This window comes from Plasmodium vivax, chromosome 2, assembly GCF_000002415.2.
Source record: "Plasmodium vivax chromosome 2, whole genome shotgun sequence".
Classification (NCBI taxonomy): Eukaryota; Apicomplexa; class Aconoidasida; order Haemosporida; family Plasmodiidae; genus Plasmodium; species Plasmodium vivax.
Window position 1 is genome coordinate 683120 of NC_009907.1, and position 23861 is coordinate 706980.

Genomic DNA, 23861 nt, shown 5'->3' on the forward strand with positions numbered 1-23861 from the left:
AGTTTTTGTTCTATACAACTTGTGTTGCGGAACTAAGGAGTTACATCTGTTCGAAATGTGCAAATGTGCAAAGTGTGCAAAATGTAAGAAATGTGCGTAATGTAGAAAATGCTGGGTTTGAAGAAGTACAGTACAACTCTGAAAATTTTGCACTTCTAATTACAGGAGTATGTGGTGTAAATATAGCAACAGATGTGCGCTTGTAGTGTAACCTTTCGCAGGTAAAAATGAACAGAGGTAGATATATATATAGAGCTTCCATTTATATACACAAGTGTACGTACACTTATGTGTATATATTTCACTTGCGAACACAGGCACCCGCCAAGTTTGATTCTTCACTTGAAACCCGTTCACGAATTGTATGGTAACTTAAGCGTACACTTGTTTATTTACTACACTATGTAGGGGTTTGCCAAAAAAAAAAAAAAAAAAAACCACGGCGGGTGGATCATGTTATCAATTTTTTTTACAATGTGTTTCTTCTCCTTTGGCAATAAAAAAAAAAAAAAAAAACTTCGCTTTTTCGTTGTGACAAGCGTTTAAACTTGTACGAATAAACAGAAATTAATATATACACAAAATGGGTTTTTTTTTTTTTTTTTTTTTTTCATTTTTCACCACTACAATTTTTGCATGTTACATTTAAACAACAGGAGAAGGAATTTTCTTTTTAGTTCCTCCTTTTTGCACTTTGTTTTTTTCGTTTTTTTTTAACTGATGATCTTGTAATGAACTTCTATATTCATGTTACAACAAGCACCTTAATCGTTTTTTTTTTTTTTTTTTTTTCCCGTTGTTTTATTGCGGTTAAAAAATCACAAATAACAACTTCTTTCTCACATCCTTCAAGCCAAGAACCCAAAAAAAAAAAAAAAAAAAAAAAGGTAATTGTGTTTTATAAAATCCGTTTTTTGCTATAATTTTACTTTTTTATAAAAAGAAAATTTTTTTACCTTTTTTTATTTTACTTGATTTCACCTGTTTTAACATTTACTATACATGTATAATGTATACACGTATATACATTACTATGTGAAAAACGCGTAACTTTATTTGCGTTTTGAAAAAAGAGGGAAAACAAATATGTTTTTTTTTTTTTTTGGATTACATCCCTTTTTGTGTATTTATGAACTTGTTACATTTTTTATGAAGGAATTAATTTTTTTTATTGATATTTGAAATGTGAATTATTGCAAAAAAGAAAAAAAGCTCATATATTTATATATAATATTGATGTAAAAATAAAAAAAAGCAAAATATATACATACATATGTACTGTGATCATTCTGGGGGGTGTTAAAATTTTTGTATAGAGCTTTTACAAATTTCCGTAAAATTTTGAAATGCAGAAAAAATAGCCGACGAGGCGTGGGCTCTTCACCCCCTTTCCTTTTTTTATTTAAACTGATTGTTCATGTATACATAATTTTTATGTAGAATGTACATGATAAATTATGTATATTATGTATATTACTTTTATGTATATGCATTTTTTTTATTCCTATTATCCATAATATTGCATATGTGAATTTTATGTTTTTTTGCTTACATGTAACATATAGCATCCCGTGTTGATTGAAAATTAATGCATTTTTATACAGGGAGTAAAAATACCCCTTTTGCATATACATGTGAGCAGTAACACGTTCGACCAAGTTGGGGAGATATACATAACGTACTGTACACGTATATATATGCACGAAGTTGGCACGTGTTACATACCCATGTAATGTGGTATATGTACGAGCAAGCCGTTGAAAGCGCGCTTGTATATACATGTTCCCATTTATGGTCGTGCAATGCATCCTCGTTAGCATATATAGGCTGTGTCATCACTTGTAGAACGTGCGATGATGAAAAAAAATTGTCATTTTCATTCTTGAGAGGAAAAAGAAAACCGCAAAGGTGAATTTTCACGCGAGCGGAAGGAAGAAACTATTGTGAGGATGTGAACGCGCATACAAATATGCCCATGTAGAAAAACAAGCTTTTGAAAGCATCTCCTTGTGCTATGTATACATTTTTGCATACGGCTTTGCATACATTTTGGTATCCTTTCTGGTATCCTTTTTGGCATCCATTTAGGTATCCATCTTGGTATCCATTTTTGCATACATTTTTGTATACCCTTTTTTAACATACCTTTTGAACTTTTTTTTAAACGTACATTTATTTCCACTTTTTTCTGTATGTGGCATGACGACTTGTTAATTTTTTCACCATTTTGATAGAAGCATAAAGGGCCAAAAGAGAAAGATAAATTTTATGTTTATACATGTATATCCACCCTTCACATAAATGTATGTTGAAATTGTATATCCCCCCTTCACATAAATGTATGTTGAAATTGTATATCCCCCCTTCCTGGGCTTTTTTATTCGCTTTTAAATACTTTCACATCTTTTTATTTCCCACGAACAATTTGTTTTTCATTGTTCCCCTATGTTTTTATGTATTCGTCAACTTTTTATTCCATTTAATTCCACGCAAATTACACTGTTCACCACTCACTGAACTGTTCTGCAAGGGATAAATTTTGTTTTTCATTTTACTTTTAAAACACGAGCATTTCCATTTACCCCCTTTTTTTTTTTTTGCTTTTAATTACATACCTTATTTATGTAATTTCCCCACAAAGGAGAATAAAAAAAAAAAATTAAAAGACCTGACCATTCATGACTTTAAATGTTTTTTTTAAAAGGAGCGTAGATAGATTGCTTATCTGTACAAGTGTGCGAACTTCTTAATCATACATTTGTGTACGCGTGTGAGTATGTGCTAGTATGCATACGCACACTTGCATAGGCGTAAGCTCATTTTCATGTGTTGGTAAGTTGGAATGTATGTGCGCGTGTTTACACATATGTACAATTACGCCTGCGTATTTTCCATTTAAGTCGAATTGTTTTAAAACATTTTTAAATTAACTTTTTTGAATTTTACCTGCCTATTCATAATTTGAGTGTATTTTAAAATTTTTAACACATTCATGTATTATGTGTACGCGTTTCTCATGTACTAATTAAAGAAAACCTTGTCCTTTTTATGCCAAAATTTTTTAATTTTCCAATTTTTTTTTTAATTATTTTTAAAGAATTTTATGAAAATTTCACATTTCGTGTTATTAATGCCATATTACACTTGAGAAGATAAAGAAGTGTAGCATAGATTTATGAAAACGCATATAGACGTAGAGATAGTTGTAAATAGCTGTGCACTTTTTTAACCGCGTTATACACTTCCATTCGTGTTCATATTTCTTCACGTATTGATAAGAAGCCAGCTTTGGGCCAGCACGTGTGTGTATTGTACTGCTTTGCTCTGTGTTGCATTGTATTGTGTCAGTTCGTGTGTGCGTGTTTATGCAGCACGCGAGCATGTCCTTAGGGGTAGACCTGCATGTTTACGCATTACACGAGCATCGTCATAAGTCACAGCTGCATACGTACACACACATAGCAACCTGTTTTAAAAGCCCGAATTTGCCGCAAATCGTGTTATTAATCTTCTTCAGCTTTTACGCGAGAAGTTTTAATTAAATATGCAACTCATTTTATGACGTTTGGTTGTATACGAGAGCAGTGCATGTCAATTTGCGAAACAGCTAGATCGAAAACGTGCCTATCTGTGTTTCCATATATGTAGCATTTTACACATCAAAAAAAAGGAGAAGGAAAAAAAACGGAAAATACTTTTTCCCAATTAGTGAGTAACCTCATTCCCCCCCTTTTTTTTCCCAAACCTGCTCATTAATTTATTCATTCTTTACCACCCTTTTTATTTATTCATCCTATTTATGCTGAATTAATTTGTTTTTTTATTAATTTTTTTTTTTTTTTGTCTTTTAAATTATTGTCACGAATTCCGTGTGAGTCCCAAATAGCATTATACGCGAGTAGCCGTTTATACTTGGAGTAAATCCACGTAACTGCATATGTACATATGCGAACTGTGCATGTATATGAATGTGTATGTGTGTGTATATGTGTGCTCATGTATACACACATATATGATCGTTTTGCTCATGCATTTAACCCCTTACATATAGGCTGCCTATATGTTAATTTATGCGTCCAGTCGGATCCAACACACACGTAGGCCGCTGCGTATATACAGTAATATATAAAACCGATGCGTAATACACTTGCCTGTTTTGACCGAGTACAGGTGTATGTAGCCGTGCGTATACACGCGTACATATATATATGCATATGTATGTATGTGCGTGCGAGCCCGCGCGGACGTGTGTTATCATTTCATTTTATGGCGTGAAGCACCCCCTGAGAGAGTGCTCCCAGTTGAGTTACTTACTATTTTAAAAAAAGCTTTCAAACCGTGGAGAATATTTCGAGGGGCATATTTGGGGATGGCCCGCTAGAGCGTTGCGTACGTATATGTATATATATGTATATATATATGTATATATGTGTACATATGTATGTATATATATATATGTATATATGTACATTCGTGTATCCATACACGTGTACCCATTCGTACTGTTGCGCGCCCGTGCGAGAACAGCATCCGTTGCGACGATAGGCCCTGTCGTTGATACACCAACCGGAGAGGGAGAAACGAACACGTTAGCAGCGAAAGATGGTTTTTGCCGTTCACTTATGATTCCTTAAGTTAACCCCTCCCAATAGAGGAGTCTCAAATAAGAGAGAGCAGCTGCGCTCCCTTAAATTGAAAGTGCCTTGTTAAATGAAGTTTAATTCATCCATTTTTTTATTCACTCGCCATTTCGTTTATTCACCTTTTTTCAAATCGCCTTTTAATTGTTCTTCAGTGTATTTTAGCGCATAGCAGATCGTTTTTATGCCTTTCACTTTATCGTAATTAATTTTATTGAAGTGTCGCAGCTTTAGGGGGACCCCCTCGTGTCCGCACGTGCGAACATATAGGCATACCTATATATATATATATATATACACACGTTTATCTATATATATATTGGCTATACGCGTACCCACATTTCGGCATACGTTTGTACATGCTTGCACCCCCCACCTGACCCGCTGTAAGCGCAAGGAAAAAGACCGCCAACCATGATACTGCTGAGACAGAATAACCTGCACCAATTCGAGAGGGCGCCAGAGTTGGGGAGGTTAAAAAAATTGGAGGAAGAAGAAGAAGAGGAGAAGAAAAAACTGGACTCGAATTTTCAGAGTGTAAACTTACTAGATATTAAAAAGGAGGAATACCAAACCGTTTCCATACCGTTGGTTTTATTTTACTTTTTTAAATGTTATTCTGGGGTTAATTTAAAAAATGGAAGACAGAATTTTCAGTATTCATTAGTTATTGATGGGGATGTGTACCTGGGCTATGAGGTGATGCCCTGTGTCGTTGTTTTGGTTAGGGCTGACCGTGAATGCGACGAATTCGTTGCAAATAAAAGCGGCGCAACTGATGTTGAGGTAGGTTTGACGGAAGGGTTTTCCAGCAAAGTGTATGCCAAAAAATGCAAGGAAAGTAATAAGAGCGAAGATTTAGGAAAGTGTGCTCCGATGGGATGTGTTCATCACCCGTTTGGACCAAACGATAGCAATGGTAGAAGCCACTCTCTCAGTGGTGACGAACGTTTGAGCGGAAAAGGTGAAACGCGCGCGGAGGAGGCGAAAGAGGAGGCGAAAGAGGTGCCATATGTGCACATTCAAGATGGGAACCTTCCTTGTGCACCCCTGCGAGGAGTGAAAATCGCTGACTGCTACTCCGGCTGCTATTACGTAGATCAGTTAAGATCGTACCTTTTTGTCATGTTTGATGAATTCCGCCAAAAAATGATAATAAGCGTTTTCCCCGTGGAAAAGTATGGGTTCGAAAAAAGCAAAAATTTCATTCTCAGATTCAGTGAGTGCGAAGATTTAATAAGAAAGGGTATGGAAAAAAGGAAAGCTGAAACGGGTTCGTCATTTTTTATGACAAATGTACATGGGGATAGTTTCCCAAGTGGGGAGGAGGCCCCTTTTGATGAATCACCCATGGGCGTATTTCAACCAGAGAACAATTTGAATAACGATTTTGGTAAAATTGTGAGGAATGAAAATGTGACAGATTTTGTCCGCCCCCTGATGAGAGATGAAGCGATCCGTTTGGGAAGGTTCACGCAGAATGGGGACAACCGTACAGCTGAAATGCGCATCGTGGAAGAGGAAAACGTGTTGAATGGTAATCATTCGGCATTATCCCATTTGAGCAAAAGGAATAGCGAGGGAGGTGAAGGAAAGGAGAATGTCCTTGTGAAGAGTAAGAAGTATGGCGAGAAGGTGTCAGTACTACCCAGCTTTGGAACAAATAACGTTTCGAGGAATTACGCGTGGAGTGTACCATCTTTAGCGAAACAAATGGGCGGAAATTTCAAGCACTATGTGCCCATGTTGTCGCTAAGCGGAGAAGAAAGGAAGTTCCTTTTGACGTGCCTTCTGTTGCACATGTACAGACGCCACTGTAAGGCGTTATGCGGCTACCCTTGCGGGTTAGAGAGAAGATCACCGTGCATGCTTGATGTTCGTGGTGTGGGCGAACATTCCGGAAGGAAAGATCGTAAAGAAGTGTCAGCTGCGCAGATGGAGAGGGTCAACAGAAATTTTCCATTAATGAGTTTCCCAACTGCGGATGAGAAGGATAACAAGAAAGGGGATGATAATATTTTTGAAAAGCTTTTCGCCAATTATTTTTTTTACCCAAGAAGGGAGTTTACCCTGTTTGGGGGGGACTTAATACGAGGTGAGTGTGCCTCGAGGGAAGGATGCGAGCAGGAATTTTTTGGCAGCGGGGAAAACAGAGACAACAATGATAATTCGAGTGGGTATAGCCACAACGGGTACAGCCACAACGGGTACAGCCACAACGGGTACAGCCACAACGGGTACAACCACAATGGGTACAACTCCAACGGGTACAACAGCAACGACTATAACAGCAACGACTACAACAGCAATAGCGACAACAACGGAGACTACAACCACAACTATTACAATAACGGAAGCAGCAACAATGGAAGTAGCAACAACGGAGAGAACAACAGTGGCGGTAACAACGGGGGAAATAACAACAACGGAGGAAACAATAACAACGGTAGTGACGATAATGAGGATAACGATGACTGCAATGAGAATGACGATAGTAACGAGAACGACGACAGTCATGAGAATGAGGAGACGAACGAGAATGAAGAGACGAACGAAAATGAGGAGACGAACGAAAATGAGGAGACCAACGAGAACGAAGAATACAACAGTAATAACGAAAACAATAGTAATGACAACTACAAATTTGTAGATAAGTTCGCCTGCATGGATATAGAAGCGAAGAAGAGTCTAACTGGGGAACTTTTAAATTCCAGTAAATACACTAATAATACGAATAAAAGTGAAATAAGCACAAATTATTTCGAAAATAGCTGCAACATTAGTGCGAACAATAGTAACAACGGGTGTTACGAAGAAAATAGTAATTTGTACTTGAACAATGAGGAGGGTTTAACGCTGACGAGTGTTCACCTTCAAAATGGGCAACGGGTTAATGGGGATGATGGCGTAGTGCTGTACGACAATATCGGCGGAGGAAACAACTTAGATCACGAGCACTGCAATAGTGATAATGTGTATAACAACATTAGCAGTTATATGGAGAGCTACATGGATAATAACAAGGTACATGTGATAAATGCTTGTAAAAGAGACTCATGCAGCACCAATGAAGAGCAGATTTCCAACAACTCTCTGAATGATAGCACAAAAATGAAGGATGAAATTTTGTACAACACGAACGACTTGGTGTACCATGGGGAGGGACTGAACGTGAAGGACGAAATGAACGAAGCGTACGAACCGAACTTCCTCTCCCTTAAGAGGAACAACCTAGATGTTGATCACAAACATTTGGACACCGGGGTGCAGAAAAAAATTAACAAAAAAAGGAATAAAGTGAAGATGGAAAAGAGCAATAAAAATCTGGACGATGAAAAGAAAGAAGTCCTCAATAAGGTGTCCCAAATTACCAGAGTTGGTGGAGTTTGCTTTGATAAGAATAGGCAAAGGTGGATTGCACACTGGAAAATTGATGGCAAATATCATAAGCATTATTTTCCAATAAGTCAGTACGGATTTGAAAATGCTCGTGAGAGAGCCATCAATTGTAGAAAACAAGCAGAGAAGCTTTTCAACTTGCCAGAAATACAACCACGAAATAGGTGGAATCAAATCAAAGTGAATGGAACGTCTCACATTAAGAAGGCAGCAAAGTTACCAAGGTGCGAAGGAGTGGCGTATGATGAGTTGTCACAAAGTTGGGTTAGTACCTTTGTTGTGCATAAGAAGTTTTCCATTGATGACTTGGGTTTTTACGGAGCTAGGGATCAAGCCATTTACTGCAGGAAAGTTTTCGAAAAGGTAAATATACATGACGATTATGAGTTTTTGCTCAAAGATAGACTAGGAATGAGTAATGAAGAAAAGGAAGAACTCGGTGCCCTTTTCAACATTGATAAAAATGCAATAGAAAAAATGGACATGGGAAATAACGTTGGTGGGGGCAGCAAGGTAAAGAGCAACGTGGAGAAAATAAAGGTGAAGGATAACAATGACTACTCGTTAGAGAATAGCAATGGAGAAAATATGAATGGTGGTGGTGCCAACCCGGATGTCAAAATATCCAACGAGCAGTATTTAAAAATAACCCAGGAAGCCATCGAAATGATTTTAAGCAACATAAAGCATAAGTCCCTACCGGAGATTAAGCTGAAGCTAATTGACAAGCAGAAGTTTGAGAATTATAACACCCTGCTGGATAAGCACTTCAAATTTATTACATCCGTGAAGAACATCTCGCAGCTGCAGCCCTACATATCCCTCTTCCACAAGTTTATCATTTACCACACCCTTCCGCATAACATCTCCTTAAGGAAGCAGCTGTTCATCATTGAGGCGTTGGAGTGGTCTTCCTTTTTCTCGGGCGCAGCCAGCCAGAAGGTTGACTGACGCCTGGTGCGTGCATAGCATGCAAATACGCATGTGTATATATATGTATATCTATACGTATATGTATATATATATATAAACTTGCGCTGCCTGGCAGAGCGGGCGAAGCCTTTTGGGAGGGTCCCCGGAGGGCGTCCCCCTTTTCTTTCTGCGCGCATAGGTATGTGCCATTGTACGGGCGTATCAACGTGTTAGCTTTTGCAGCTTACTGGCGTACAAAAGGACATGCCTTTTTAGCACACGCACAGTGCGAAGGTGCCGCGCAGATTGCCATTTTTTTAAGCGCGCGAGAGAGTATGAGCAATTCAAGAGACGGGCGCCGCCGCAGGAGGGGCGCACGCCGCAAACATTCGAGAGGACCCCAAAAAAGCGAAAAAGCAAAAAAATAAAAAAACCAAAAATGAAAAATAAAAAGCGAAAAACAAAAAAACGATGAATAAAAAGCGAAAAATGAGAAAAACACAGCACAAAAAAGTATATACTTTTGTTTAAAGTCTTTTAATGTTTTTAAATCACCCTTTATGAATCTGTTGTAAATATTTTTTTTAAAAATTTTGCCAGAACATAAAATTAAATTGTAAAAGGGGGGAAACAGGTATTATAAGTATAATACTTGCACATGTGCACGCATGCATATCTCCATATGCATATGTGTACGTATGTGTATTTAAGAGGAAACCCCCCTTTTCCCCCCCTTTTTTATTTTTAAGTCAATCCATGAATTTTTTTTTTTAATCGTATATGTAAAAAAGTATGTTGCTTTATTATAAATTATTACCACACTGATAATTTTTTTAGGACAATTTTTTACATATTTATTTATTCTACACATATGAGAGTTCATTTTAAAAGTTTTTTTTTTTATATCCCTTTTTCACCAAACTTTGAAAATCTTGCAATATAATAAATTAAGCTAATTAAAATTATAAGCGAGTAAAGTGAGGAAGTATTACACAGACGTGTAACTGTTTCGGGCGAGCGTATGCAGACAAGTGGGGGAAAGGATTATCGCATCGCAGTGTAGGCAACAGCGGCAGGGGTGGAAAATGTAGGTTATTTATGCAGTTGCAAAGAGGGAAGTATATACACATGGGCAATTTTTGGAGGAAGCGCATGGAGTATGCGAAGTTTAATGCGTTTTTTTTCCCCCCCCCCATTTATCGTTCATTTTTGCATCCATCAGGGGGCCAAAAATGCGACTACGTTTTGCTGGAACAGTTCATGCGTAAAATTTTGTTCGCACGTAAGATGACTATTTTGCGAAGGAAAAAAAAAGAGAAAAAAACGAAAAAGGAAAAAGTTAGCCATATTGTATATGTACAGATATATACCCATTTATTTATCCACCCGAACGCTCGTTTGCCCATCCGCCTACAGAATGGTGTGCAAACGGGACGCCATTTTTTCGTGTCCATTTTTGAATTTCCCTTTGCGCCACTTTAATGTTGCATTTGCTGATATAAAAATAATTACGAAAATGAAAACAAATAAATACGCGTAGCTGCAGAATGTTTGACTTTCTTTTTATTTACGACGGAAATGATCTGTTTAAATAGAATTATGTTTTCCTCTTTTCTTTTTTTTTTTGTGTTGTGCGCTATTTTGGCATTAAAAACAGCTGTTTACGTGTTTAATACGTAAAGTACCCCACACTTTCCTGTTATCATCGTTTTTTAAAAAGTATACAAAATTGAAAGAAAAGGAATGTAGAAAATAGCACTTGGGAATTTTTTTTCTGTTTTCTTCCTTGTGTACATATATATGCGCATACGTACGACTTGCATATACACACATTTAAGCGCGCTGTTACCTCCCTTTTTGCCCCTTCCCCCCTTTAGCGAACCGGCAAAATGGCAATCTGCTGTAGGAATGTGATAAACCAGGTGAAAGGTACAAACTAACAAAATTGAAAAAGGAAAAAAGGGAAACAGTTTTCGTAAGAAGGCTGCATATACCGCTATGGGGCATATATATGCATACATACGTACGCATTTCTGCTACTCGCATAGTAATAATAGGCGCAAAAAAAAAAAAAAAAAAAAGAAATTTTAAAATTGTGGCCAAATTTTCTTAATTTTTCTTTTTTTTTTATTCTCTTCAGAATCCTTCTCTGCCAAACACGGTATAAAACGCTTTACATAACACACATGTGTATATGTAAAGAAGAGCAAGCAAAAAAAAAAAAAAGATGATGTAAATGCAAAATTATCATTATATGTGTGTGCAGTTGTTCATTTCCTTTGATTGAAAAAGGGTTAGAAATAGAAGCAGGCACTTAGGTGAGCCTCGAAATTGGTGTGCACAAATGTGTATATATTTCCACATGTTCGTGTTTTTGCATACCAGTAGTTTATATCCGTTCGTGTTACCCACGTGCACACAACTGAGTATTTGCCGCACGCCAAGCAGCGTAGAGGCTGAATTTGTAAATTCAGAAAAAATACTCCGCAGAAATGGTGTAAACGCTCAAGTGGAAAATTTTTTTATATATCATAAAAAGTGCTTAAGAACGCATGACGAAGTAGATGAATAGAAATTTTACATGTGAGCCTCTTTCTGTGGCATTTAAAATTTGGGAAGTTTCTTTGTTGTCTTATGTTCATACTCCCAGATTTAATCTTTCCATTTCTGCTCAGGCAGCTGTGCACTAGTGTAGATGAAATTTATTTTATCTGAGTAAATTTTTACCTACATTATCAGTTTAGTGTGTGAATAAATTTACGGATTGCTGTCCAATTTAAATATTTTTTTTTGTTCACTCAATTTGAAAATTCACTTTTGGAAACTACCCCTACATTTGCCTTTTCGTCTACCGTTAATACAAATTTTGTATAAGTGTTTGCGCGGAAAAAAAAAAGAACCCAGTTTTACATGCGTACATATGTGTGTACAATTATAAGAGTAGACGAAGGTGTAAAGTGATAAATTGCGCTGCGATTTTATGCATTCTTTAGAGAGAAAACAAACGAGCGAACAAACGAACAGCCAAACAATTAGCCAACATAACGTAAGAAACATTTTCCCTAACTTTGCGCATAATGGCAGATGACAAAGGAGCATATTTAACTTTTGACAATGCGTCCAATGGATCGCTATTCATTGTGTGGAGAAAGGAGAAAGTGGACAACGCCCTCATGTTTATAAGGCCAACAAAGGCGGTGGCTGAATTTAAATTCTCGAGCAACAGTGGGAAGTCAGAGCTGATCAGGAATTTACAGGTAAGAACTTAAGCGTGGAGGAAATGGAAAGACAACGGAAATTGGGGAGAGCTGCCCTTCATTTTTGAGAATCGTTGCCCTTTTTGTTATTCCTCGTTTGTGCGCGTTGTTAATGGGTCCTTTTTTCACCTCCTTTTTGTTACTTCCTTTTTGTTACTTCCTTTTTGTTACTTACTTTTTTTACGTCTCTTTTTCCCCCTTCCCCTTTGCAGTCTGACAAGAAGCTGTTTTTTTCGGGGCTTTGCCAGTTCATCAAAGAGGCGAGGGACATCAAAGGAGTGGTGACTTTGCTGTCGCACTTTAATGACACTTTCCCGATAAAAGTGAATGTCTATTTTTTAAAAGGGAACAATGTAAGCCTTGAGAAGTGAAGCAGCACAGCTGTGTTGTCATTTGGGAGATGCATTCTACGTGAGGGCATTAAGGCAGAGCGGCTATGTGTATTATTCGCTTGCTTCTTCACAAATGGACAGCATAGTTACACTTTTATTTCTTCACATTTTTTCCACCCTATTACAAAATGGCAGGTTGTGCCCCTTAGCGTCGGTGTGCCTTTCGACCTAGATGGAGTCGACGCAGTGAGCGTTTTACCACAGGGATCGAGTTCGTTGCAAGTCAAAACGATGAAGAAGGATATGTTTGTGAGTAGGGGAAATTCGGAGGGGGCTAGTGTTTCCTTCTAGGTGATAATAAAACACCTTTTTTTTTGGCAAATTTTTTTTTTTTTTCACGCTTATGTTTGAGAAAAGCTTTTAATTAATCTTATGTGTTGACACCCTTTTTTTTTTTTTTTCAAATACACCACGTATGTACTTGCAAATTTTGTCAAAATGGTTGGCATAAAAAGAATAAAAAAAATTAAGACACGTAAAAATGACTTAGTTTTGCGGGCACCCAATTTTAAGGTGTTGTCACGGTACATTTTGCTATATAGTGTATTGCGGATGGGCATACAAATATAACGCACAGTGGGGTAAACATAATGGGGAGATAATCGGGGGAAGAAAAAGCCAAGCACAACTTTTTGGGGGCATGCTCGTGAGGCGAAATCCCACATGGTTGTTCTCTTCCTCCGTGTGCTCCATTTGTGGCTAGCCAGGTCAAGCTTATTCGCAAAATAGGAGGGGTGAATATGCCGATAAAAAAAATGCTTATCTTTTTTGTTTCACCTTTGAGTCTGTTCACATTTTATCATAAAGAGGTGCGAAGTTGCTCAGTGAGCGGTATTTCTAATTGGTTAGTGGAAGTCGTGCGCAATTGGGGCATCACAACCCACACGTAGAGGACTAAACAGTGCCGCTTTTAAAATGATTAGCATGTTGTGTAAAATGGAGGCGGAAGAAGGGCTAATAAAATGAAGGGGTATTCTGATTAGGCCAATTTTTTTCAATATAAATGCCCTCAAAACGATGAGTTCAATTGGGTGGTGCCAACGCGATGGCGGAGGTTAAAAAGTTTGGTGAACATTTCCCCATGTGGTTAGATCATTAAATGTAAAAGTTGCTATTATAGTTAAAAAGTCATATTAAAAAGTGGCAAGTGGAAAGTGGCAAGGAGTCAATTGGTCTGCCACAAAACGCACATAAGGTCACATAGGTCACATACGATGTGTTAATATTAAAAAGTTGAGCACTGAAAAGGTGCAGATTTAGGCAGGCACCTCTTCGTTAATTTGCGGGAATGTATTTATGTGCGTGTGCACAGATGGGCATATTCGTTTGCGCCAGGTAAAAGAGGGGCATAAAAAATGGGAGACAAAGTAAAACGTGGTTGAGGAAATACCTACACGTAGGATAAACGTAAACCGTGCATGCATTAAAAAAAAAAAAAAAGTCATGTGCAAAATAAAGGATGAATTAGCACTGTGCACACATATGCATACAGGGTGTGTTAGATAATTTGTCCTATGCTTCATTTTCGCAAGTAGCACTTACAAAAATTTGGTACTTTAAAATGAACCTAGGGAAAAGGATTTCCTCGTGCTCATAATGTGCACTTTTTTAATTATACATGAAGTGGAAAGCATGCGTGGGTAAAAAAAAAAAAATTTGCCAAAAAAAAGGATAAGAAAAATTATTAAACATAAAAACGTCATGACAGGGGATGGGAAAAAAATACGTGCACGCGTATATAAACTAAATGGTAACACTAAATGGTAACCCTAAAGGGATAATACGCGAATGAGACATTCGAAAAATTGATTTCATAAGTTTCAAATGTGCGAAAGTGTAATGTTCCATTGCAAAAGTTTTGCAATTTATTTTTTAGCTATCTTTCAAGATAGGTTAAAATTTTAAAACATAGCATTTTCTGATAAGAGGTTGCTTTGCTTTTCTCTTAAATAATATTTCTTGTTCGATTGTGTAGCCTGTTCTTTGGCTGCATTCCCACCAGTGCTGCACTGGTAGGTATTTGACTTAGCACAGCCATCTTTTTCGATACTCTTAAGGGGTACCTTCGGTTTGGTAATATCGTCCTCCTTCTTTTCATTTTGCACCGCGTTTCTGTCATTACTTTTTTTGTTGCTCCGTTCTAGGAAATAAGAAACGAATTCTCCCTTTCCTCTGTAAATAATGCAAGTCAGTTTGGTGTACCCTTTTTTTCTAGCCAATTTGTGGACGCATATTTTGGGGATTTTGACTACGCCTTTTGCAGTGTTATACTTGACCAGTCCGCTCCAGTCATTTTTGAAATTGCGTGGGGAGCACGCATGGTCACTGCTGCTAAGCGATTCTCCACTTTTAATGAATTTTTCCATTTCGGCGTCTTCACGTGTGCCTCTTCCAGTAGCGGTTCCCCTTTCCGCCTTGGTCTCCTTTCCCTTTGGAAGATTGGCCTTATCACGACATTCGCTTTTATTGACCACTTCGTTATTCGCCAGTCCACCTTGATTACGCCTTGTTCTTGGTATGCGGTTCCTATTCGCCCGTTCTGTTTTTCCACTTTTCATAATAATGCGTTTGCTGTAGGGGGAAAAATCATCCAGTGGGTCATCATTTGGATCATCATCCTGATCGCCCATGAGGTCATAATTTGGATCATAATTTGGGTCGTCATCCTGATCGTCCATAAGGTCATCATTCGGATCGTCATTTAGATCGTCATTCGGATCCTCATTTGGATCATCATTTGGGCCATAATTGGGATCACCCTTCCTATTTTTGAGTATCTTCCGAGCACTATGTTGCGATAAGAAATCTGCGTAATCGCACTCATTAATAATTTTCGTGTATAAATCGTATAAGGAGTACACCCTTTTTACATTTGGTGTGATGGTTTTTTCTTTTCTTAGGGTTAAGTACCCCTTGACTACTTTCTGTTCAGAATTTAATTTGTTGAAGCAAATGGAAGTGTTTATTTTTCCCTTTTGGGGATCTTCTATGGCAGACCTTTTATCGCTACTTAAGTAGTTATGTTTCGCAATCCCGATGAGGCTGCTATTTTGCGTTTTGTCTTTCCCCAAGTGTAGACTCAACTGTTCGTTTTGATTTATCTGGGAAGTGACTTTACCCTTTTCATCTTCGCTTTCACTCCTTATGGTGCTGTTCAGATGCTCCCTTTTGTTACTTACCATGGTGCTTATTTCATATTCCGTTGCGTCACTATACCTCTTTGTGCAACTTATCGAAGGGGCTGCCTTGTTCAAAGAATTCACTCCGCTTTTATGATCAAAAGGGTTTCTTTCTTCCCTTGTCGTGTCGTTTATGTATTCATTTAAAGGGGGGTCACTACCGTTTGGGTTCCTTTTAACGGGTTCTCCAAAAGTGCCTTTTTCATATTCCTCTTCCTTTCCGTTGTAGTCCTTATTCTGCGTGTCCAGTGCGCTATGAAGTTGCTCACTGGGTGAATACGTCTTCATTAAACTTTCGGAAAGAATAATGGGGTCATTAGTGTTAACCATTTTATCTTCACAACTGTGCAATTGGCACATCGATACGTTTTCATTATTGTCTTCATTTTCGTAAAAGTAGTGCATGCTTTGGTAATCCGCGGAGTCGCTTAGCTTCGTATGTTGGTAGTTGTTCGCAGGCGCATTTTCGTCACTGATTTGGGTGTTCATTTGGGAGCTTAATTGGGAGCTCGGCTCGTTTTCTTTGCCCTTTCCAATGGTCGTCCTCCCCCCGGCACATTTCTGCGCCCCGAGGTCGCTCTGCTGGTACGTCTGCTGATTTGTCAGCTGATTCGTCAGCTGATTCGTCTGCCGATTCGTCTGCCGATTCGTCTGCTGTTCTGCGTCCTCCTGCTTTGCCTGCTCCTGCGCGAACTGGGCCTTCCATTCGAGTTGCCCCGCCTGCAGCGCCACGGCCATTTCAAACACTTCTTCCACTGCGTCTTCCCTTTTTTTGCGTTTCCTCCCCCTCCTCTTTTTGACAACCGTGTTGTTCGCCTGAGATGGGAGATCTGCGCACTGGATATTATTGTTCATCGAAGAACCATGGTGGTCATACGGATTTAAGAGAGCCGACTCCATTAGCGACGTTGTTACATCATATGCAGTTTTGCTGTCACTCTCGCTGTATAGAATTTTACCCTCACTTTTTAGTTCTCTCCTAACTTGCTGTAAAAATGCAACAGATTTTTTCTGAGCCGTCATGGAGCCATATATATCAGCACTGAACACCTTCACCTGGATCTTCCCCATATAGTTGTAGCAGAGAATGTATTTTCTCCCCTTGGTAAGTAAGTTGCTTATATTTTTATTCGTTGATGAGAATTTTTTATTTTTTAAATAGTTCATGTTATGTTGCTCTTGGTGGTTGCCTTTGTTGATTCCTCTTGTGCCCCCTTTGGCAACACCTTTGTTTGCGTTTTTAAGAGTCCTCTTATGCATCCGTTTGTTGGTTCCCCTCCCGGTTTTCTTGCTCGCTCCTTTGTGAGCCCCTTTATTTTTCCCTCTTCCGGTAGATTTATTTCTCATTTTATTCGCTTCTTTACCAACTTTTTTGTAGCTACTCACTTGGTTTAGTAGCATTTCCTCTTCGTCTTCGTCTCCCTCTTCGTCTTCGTCTCCCTCCTCGTCCTCGTCTTCATAATAGCTCTCACTTTTTTTGGTACTCATGATGGAGTTCCTTTTCGACATAGTACTATGTTTTGCCTTTCCCTTCGTTTTGCTCCTCTTTCTATGTTTGGACATCCTTCTTCTCTTTATGGTGCCTTTTTTCTTCTCGTTGTAAACCCACACATCGTCGTCGTCATCATCATCAGTATTGTCAAACTGGCTGTAGGAGTTTTTGCGTTTGCTACCGCTACTGCTGCTGTTCACGTCGCCACAGTTGTTACTACCGCAGTTGCAGTTGTTGCCATCTCCGCTAGGATTGCCATTACCGCTCCCAAGCTCGTTTCCACTATTGTAATAAAAGTGGTAGTCCTGGAAGGGCTTTCCTCTTTCGGCGTTTTTATTTCTCGTTGTTCTTCTGTTGGTCTTTTGCACTGGGCTTACTCCCCCTGGGTAGAGTTCGCTGTGATGGTCTTCGTTCTTGTAGAGCTTCTTATGATAAATCCTTTCGGGGTACACCCTGTCGTTGTAGGAGTTGCTGTTTAGGTCGACTAGGGAAGTGTCCTCTTCCAGTCCCCCTTTACGGCCACTGGAAAGGAAAAACAATTCATACAGTTTGGTGTCATCCGCGGTGTAGTAGCCTTTCATCAGGATGTCTTCGTCCCTGTAGTAGTCCATCTTACTCATGAAGTAGTTAATATTTCCATTGGTGCAGTTCCTATGAATATCGCTATCGCAGTAGAGGTCCACCAGTTGAAAGTAGTTGGTGGGGGTGTCACTGGCATACTGCTCATCGGTTGCGCTTAGCACCTTATGGCATGGCTGCACGGTGCACTGTTTGTACGGCTTGCACTGATTGCCCTGCTTACCCCGTCTGCACGACTTCACCTGCTCGCACATGGTTGCGAAGTTGTGGACATTCTCATCGCACAGCGCCGACTTGACATTTTCTAAATATTTGAGATATAAGAAATAGAAGGTTTTATTTAGGAAGAAATCGTACTGATAAACCCTCGTCATTTTTACCTGCTCCATATGTATGTTCTTCAACTTGCATTCGAATATTTGATAAAACTGATCGGTTATGTAGAACAAATTGGTGTACTTGTTCATCTCCTTGTTGGTACTTGTTCCGTTTTGTGTACTCCTCCTTTTTATATTTTCTATATTGTATTTTATGTTACTAAAATAGAAGTAGGAGAGGGAGGTATGATCGTACATATTTTCGTAGCTATTGGAATATAGGTCCATAAATTCGGTGGTGGCATCTATGATTTTTCCTTTTAAATTTCTTTTTTTTTTTTTACTTGTTAATATTCGAATGCTCTTAAAATTTGAATTGACTTTATTAATATAATTTCGTATTTCCTCTTCTTCTTTTTCTCCTCCTAAATTTTTGTAGAAATCGATGGACAGGCATAGGGCAACATCGAACCCGAATCTCTGTGTTGAGAATTTCCTGAAGCTATATCCTTTCACTTTGTTAATCCATGAGACGATTACGTTTCTCTTTTTGGTATCATATATAAGATTAATATTTGAGTTTTCTTCTTTGTCTACATATGCCTTTCCTCTTGCCATGTTGAACAGCTTACTTTTGGAGTCCTTTTCATAGGAAAAGACATTATTATTTTCTAGGTGATCTGGATTGATTCCTAGGGACCTTAGAAAGTTCAGGGCAATTTTCTTAGCTGTTGCGTGTCCAAATCGTTGGGCGGAAAAATATTTGCATTTAATTTCGTCACTGCAATCTTCCTTGTAGTATATTACCAAATTGCGTATATTCGAATCGTAAAAGATGAATGGGAACTTTTCATTTTTTAGTAAATCCCCTTTCACACATTGGACCGAGTCATAATTCCTGTAATAGTCTATCGAGCTTAAACTAGAGCCTTTCATATCAGCCGATGCGATGCCTCCTCCGTTGTAATCTGCCGCCGTGATTCTTTGTCTATATGGATTTAGGTTACTTTGCTCATAGTTTATGTTGCCGCTGGAAATTTTGCTATGATGAAATTCTTCGTTCGTCATGTGGATTGGTTCATCTTCCATCTTTTCGTAGTTGAATGGGTCTCTATTCGGGTTACACATTTCGTGGCTACTGCTGTTCATGTTTGTACTTTCGCTTCTTTTGCCATTTCCGCTGCTAATCGCGCTGATGTTTTTGTTTTTATTTTTGCTCCTAAGTTTGAAACCTCTTTTCCTCCGTTTCCCTCTGCCTAACTTTGGGACTTCAACGGAGTAATTCATATCTATATCATTTAACGATCTCGTCTTTCGCTTTTTCTTTGTCGCCTTTTGTGTTAGTTTTGGTCTCCCCTGTTTTCTCAATTTTTTCCTACCCATTACGGAGTCGTATTCGTATAGCCTGTTCCTTCTTCGGTCATAAATGGAATCAATGCTATGATCTGAATAGTTGTGCTGGATGTCGAGGCTGGACTTGCTTCTCGTGAGGTAGTTGTTCCCAACAGTTTTGCGACTACTGGGCAGTTCCGCGCAGCTGCTATGTTTCTTCTTACCACCGCAGTTGCCTCTTTCGAGGTTGCCCCTTTCGCAGTTGCCACTTTCGTAGTTGCTTCCTTTGCTGCCTCGGTTACAGGTGTGATCACCACTTTGCTGGCTATAATTATCCGCAGCGAGGGTAGCACTGGTGACTTCCACTTCGCTGGGAATTACTTCGACGACATCACCATCCTCCATAGAGCAAACTCCGTTGTTGTTTCCCCCCTTGGGGAAAAATCCGTGTGTGTCATTTGCGCTTAAGAAGTCGCCTCGGTTTAATGTGCGCTCTGGGGCATAGTGCACGCCGTCCATTTTGTCACTCGTCCGATGGCCATTGTTAATTATTAGGTAAGGAACTTTCTGATCAGGCTGTCCGTTATTTACGCTATACACAGAGTTGTCATCCTCGATGTATTCATAATCATTTTTTTCGTTATAACATTTTGTTAAAAAGGGATTTGCATTTCTCGCGGTGTTCGTGGCGCCACTTCTGTTGGCACCCATTTCTTCATTTGCATGTTTAATCTCGTAAGTTACATCTTCAACGCTGTCCTCTAGGACTATGTGATTATCTGCGTATTGGTTGCACTGCAGGAAATTGTGGTTTCTATCTAGATATCCTTTCGCTGCCATTATCCTGTCCGTCTCCTTTTCTGTGTTATTTCTACTCGCTTTGGTCACTTCGTGATGGTGACTTATGGGTTGATGTGCGTTGCTGCGGGTGTTACTGTATGGAGCGTCCTTCTGTGGGTTCTCCACACCCTTCGCTGGTAGATTCGCTGGTAGACTCGTTGGTAGACTCGTTGGTAGACTCGTTGGCAGGCTCCTCCTCTGGGACCACTGCCCGTTCGCCTTGATGTCGTTCGAGATGGATGTGTGAATGTCGTCTACTTCTTTTAACTCATTTTTTAAATAAAAATAGGAATTCATAAGAGAACTGTCGAAGGGGGCATTGCTCCCTTTGTTGTGTTGTGCATATGGAAGTGCACTCGACGTCTCTGTTAATGTAAAATTGTTGTACATATCTTTATTTATTAAGCTATCTTTACCATTTGGGCTTTCCTTCACATATATGTCTTTCACTTTTGCGTGCTCGTTAAAGGGATCCGTGTGTGCGCTTATGTTTTCCTTTTTCTTAATTTGCACGAAATTGCTGTCTACTTTGTGTGCCACGTTTTTTAACAGTACCTGCTTGGAATAGCAGCTTTCTTTTTGTTTATTCTTATGGAGGAGGTGACTGTTGTGTTCGAACGGGTCGCTTCGCTGGGTCTTAAAGTTCCCGTCGCATTGGAGAGTTGCCTTATTCGTGGAGTTTCCTACGTGTATATTCTCCGTCCCCATGTTGTACATTTTGAAGTTGCTTATTTTGCTGCATTTGATGGGGCTTCTATTATTTCTAAGGGGCTGTTTATCACAATCGTGTTCGCTGCAGTTCGCGCTGTTGCAGCTGACATCGTCAATGTGGTTACCTTTGTAACTGTTGCAGCCATAACCAGAGGAGTCCTCCATCTCGGGGGGATAAGCACTGTTGTTTCTGGACCCTAAATGGGACGTATGCTTTACATTTAATGCATTGTTGCTGCCGATTTTGTGATTATACAAATTGTTACTGGAATGTTCGGCACTATATTTTTTTCTTATATTGCTATCTGCATAGGTTGGGAGGTGCATACGGTTGGAGTAATTGCCATTCTTGTTTATGCTGCTGAAGCGGGTGCTATCGATTTTGCTCTTTAGTGCGTTGTTACTACTGTCTATGGCCATCTCCTTATTCTTATAATTATTTATAAACAAGTTGCTTTTTTTTTTCACTTCACATATTATATCATTTAACGAGTGGAATATTTCGTAATGTTCTTTATTCCAATTATAGTTTTCTTTTTTTTTGAGGAAATGATTAATGGGTAGGGTTATATCATCACTTCTTACGTAATTGTCCTCTTCTAGGTATTTATTATTTGGGCTGTTTTCCCTTTCATTTTTCTGCATATGTAATTCTTTGAGTAAATCGCCTGAACTGTTCATGTGTTTGGTCAGCATTTCTTTGTACAGGTTGCTTACTTCCTCGTGTTGGGCTTCTTTGGAATAGAATTTGCTCTGCTGGATCGGTAGTTCGTGGTAATCTGGGTTGACAGCCTTGTGGGAATTTTTGAAGCTATCCCTATTGGGTTTCCCCTCCGCATCAAACTCGTTATGCTCGTGGTCACTTTGGTTCTTTTCATCTTCGCTTTCGTTCTTTTCATCGTCGCTGTCGTTTTTGTCATCATCACTGGCATTTTTGTCATCGTCCCGGTCATTTTTATCATCGTCCCGGCCATTCTTATCATCATCGCTGCCATTTTTATCGTCGTCACTGCCATTTTTCGCATTGTTGCTACTGTTGCAGTTATGACCGTAGCAGTTGTCATTATGTCCGTTGTTGCGGCTACTGCTGTAGGCATCTCCGGCGTCGTTTCCATTTTGCGTGCGATAATTGGTGCTATGGTCCTCGCTGCCAGTGTTGCTGGTGCCGTTCCTTTTTTCTTTTTGCTCAGAGTTGTTACTTGAAAGGCACTTTGTGAGGGCGACATTCGACTTATGTGCATCCTCAAAATGTTTTTCATTTTGATTTGTGGGATTCTTTCCACAGGTGTTCACACAGACTTGGTTGTTATATTGTTCCCCGCTGTCCTCGCAACTGGTTATACCCTTGACATTTTGGCTATTGCTAATTTGGTCCCTATCGCAGTGGTACCTATAAATCGTTTTATCCATTTGGAGCTTACTGCCCATAGGGTTATCATGTGTGTCATTAGTTCCATGGTGCGTTGTCTCTGCACAGTGTGTGTATCTATCCGTTAGTTCGTTTATTTTATTATTAAGAAATGAAGGGTTATGGCAGCTATGGTCCTCATTTTTTTCGCTTATTAACAGATTGGATTGGCACTCCTTTGGAAAGCTCACTTTGTTTATGTTAAGTGTATTTTCTTTTTCTTTTATGTGGATACTTTCATTTGTTACATTGTGGTCCCCAGACGAGTCAATATTCTCCAAAACGGATAAATCTTTTTCATCGGTGAAGGGGTACCTACTATTATGACTACCTTCATTCATTTGGGGCCCCCCCTCGCATATATTCTTCACGACATCATCATCACATTTTTCACCACAGTAGGAATTACTACCTTCGACATGATCATCATTTTTTGCATTTCCATTTGCATTTACTTTGTCACAACTTATCGTTGCGTGCGCCACTTTTTCGCCATCATTCCTGTTGTCGCAAATATTAGATGTAGCACGGCTGTAATTTTGTTGCTCATGCTTACGTCGGCAGTCACTTTGAATTATGCTACTGGTGCCGCCTCTCGTGTTAGCTCCGTTACTATTAATAGTGCAGGAGATGAAACCAAAATTTTTATCTAAAACGTCGTACACGTTTTTTATTTCGGAATTATTCACGTTGTTGATGTTTTCCTCTTCAACGAGGTGCTCATGTGTCTTGTTGGAGGTAGAGCCCGAGTGGCTACTCAATTTGTTATCATTATGGGGATACTCTGACGGGTTGTTTGAATTTGCCACGTAAACATCTGAACAGGTGTCTGTTTCATTCGTATTTGCGATGATTTTACATTCGCCTGCGTGTTGGTCATCGTAGCTTATGTTGTGGTCTTTGCACCCTTCCGATTTGTGCAATTGGCATTTTTTACCTTTGGGACCTGTTTTGTGGTTGATTGGTCCCTCCGGTGCGTTGTTCGCCTTGTTTGCACCGTTCGCATAATTCGCATCGTTCGCGTCGCTTTTATCGCCTTTATCAATTTTGGCTATTTTGGCTATTTTAGCCATTTTGCTCGTTTTGCCAATTTTGTCGCTGCCTTTCTCTTCGCCTTTGTGTTTGGTCCTGTCTTTATGCCTCCCACTGTGTTCAGCCGACTCATGGTTCTTCCTGAACCCAGAGGTCTTCCTCTGCGCCTTTACCTTATTCGCGCTTGTTGCTGCATTCTTGTTGCATTCATCTTTATTTTCGCGTAAATGGGTGGATGCATTTGTAACCGCTACGTCATTATTGCACGTTATTTTATTTCTAGTACTTTTTAAAATATTTATATTTGTCTCTTTCCTTTTATCCAAATATCTATGCCTTAAATTGTAAAATTCTTTGATAACTCTACCCAT

General features: G+C 39.1%; 3 protein-coding genes across 3 annotated transcripts; 2 read left to right on the top strand and 1 right to left on the bottom strand.

Annotated features, from left to right (window-relative positions):
* Positions 1-5054: 5054 nt before the first annotated feature.
* PVX_081810 (hypothetical protein, conserved) lies at positions 5055-9337 on the top strand (the record flags this gene model as incomplete). The annotated part of the gene is made up of 1 exon (XM_001613588.1): positions 5055-9337. The coding sequence occupies one exon, from the start codon at positions 5055-5057 to the stop codon at positions 8988-8990; it is 3936 nt and encodes a 1311-aa protein (XP_001613638.1). The 3' UTR covers positions 8991-9337.
* Positions 9338-11180: 1843 nt separating this feature from the next.
* PVX_081815 (hypothetical protein, conserved) lies at positions 11181-12891 on the top strand (the record flags this gene model as incomplete). The annotated part of the gene is made up of 3 exons (XM_001613589.1): positions 11181-12208; positions 12421-12561; positions 12736-12891. Exons 1-3 carry the CDS (start codon positions 12029-12031, stop codon positions 12889-12891), a joined length of 477 nt encoding a protein of 158 aa, XP_001613639.1. The 5' UTR covers positions 11181-12028.
* A 1610-nt stretch (positions 12892-14501) lies between these two features.
* On the bottom strand, positions 14502-23861 carry PVX_081820 (hypothetical protein, conserved; the record flags this gene model as incomplete). Its single annotated transcript, XM_001613590.1, has 1 exon — positions 14502-23861. The coding sequence occupies one exon, from the start codon at positions 23859-23861 to the stop codon at positions 14502-14504; it is 9360 nt and encodes a 3119-aa protein (XP_001613640.1).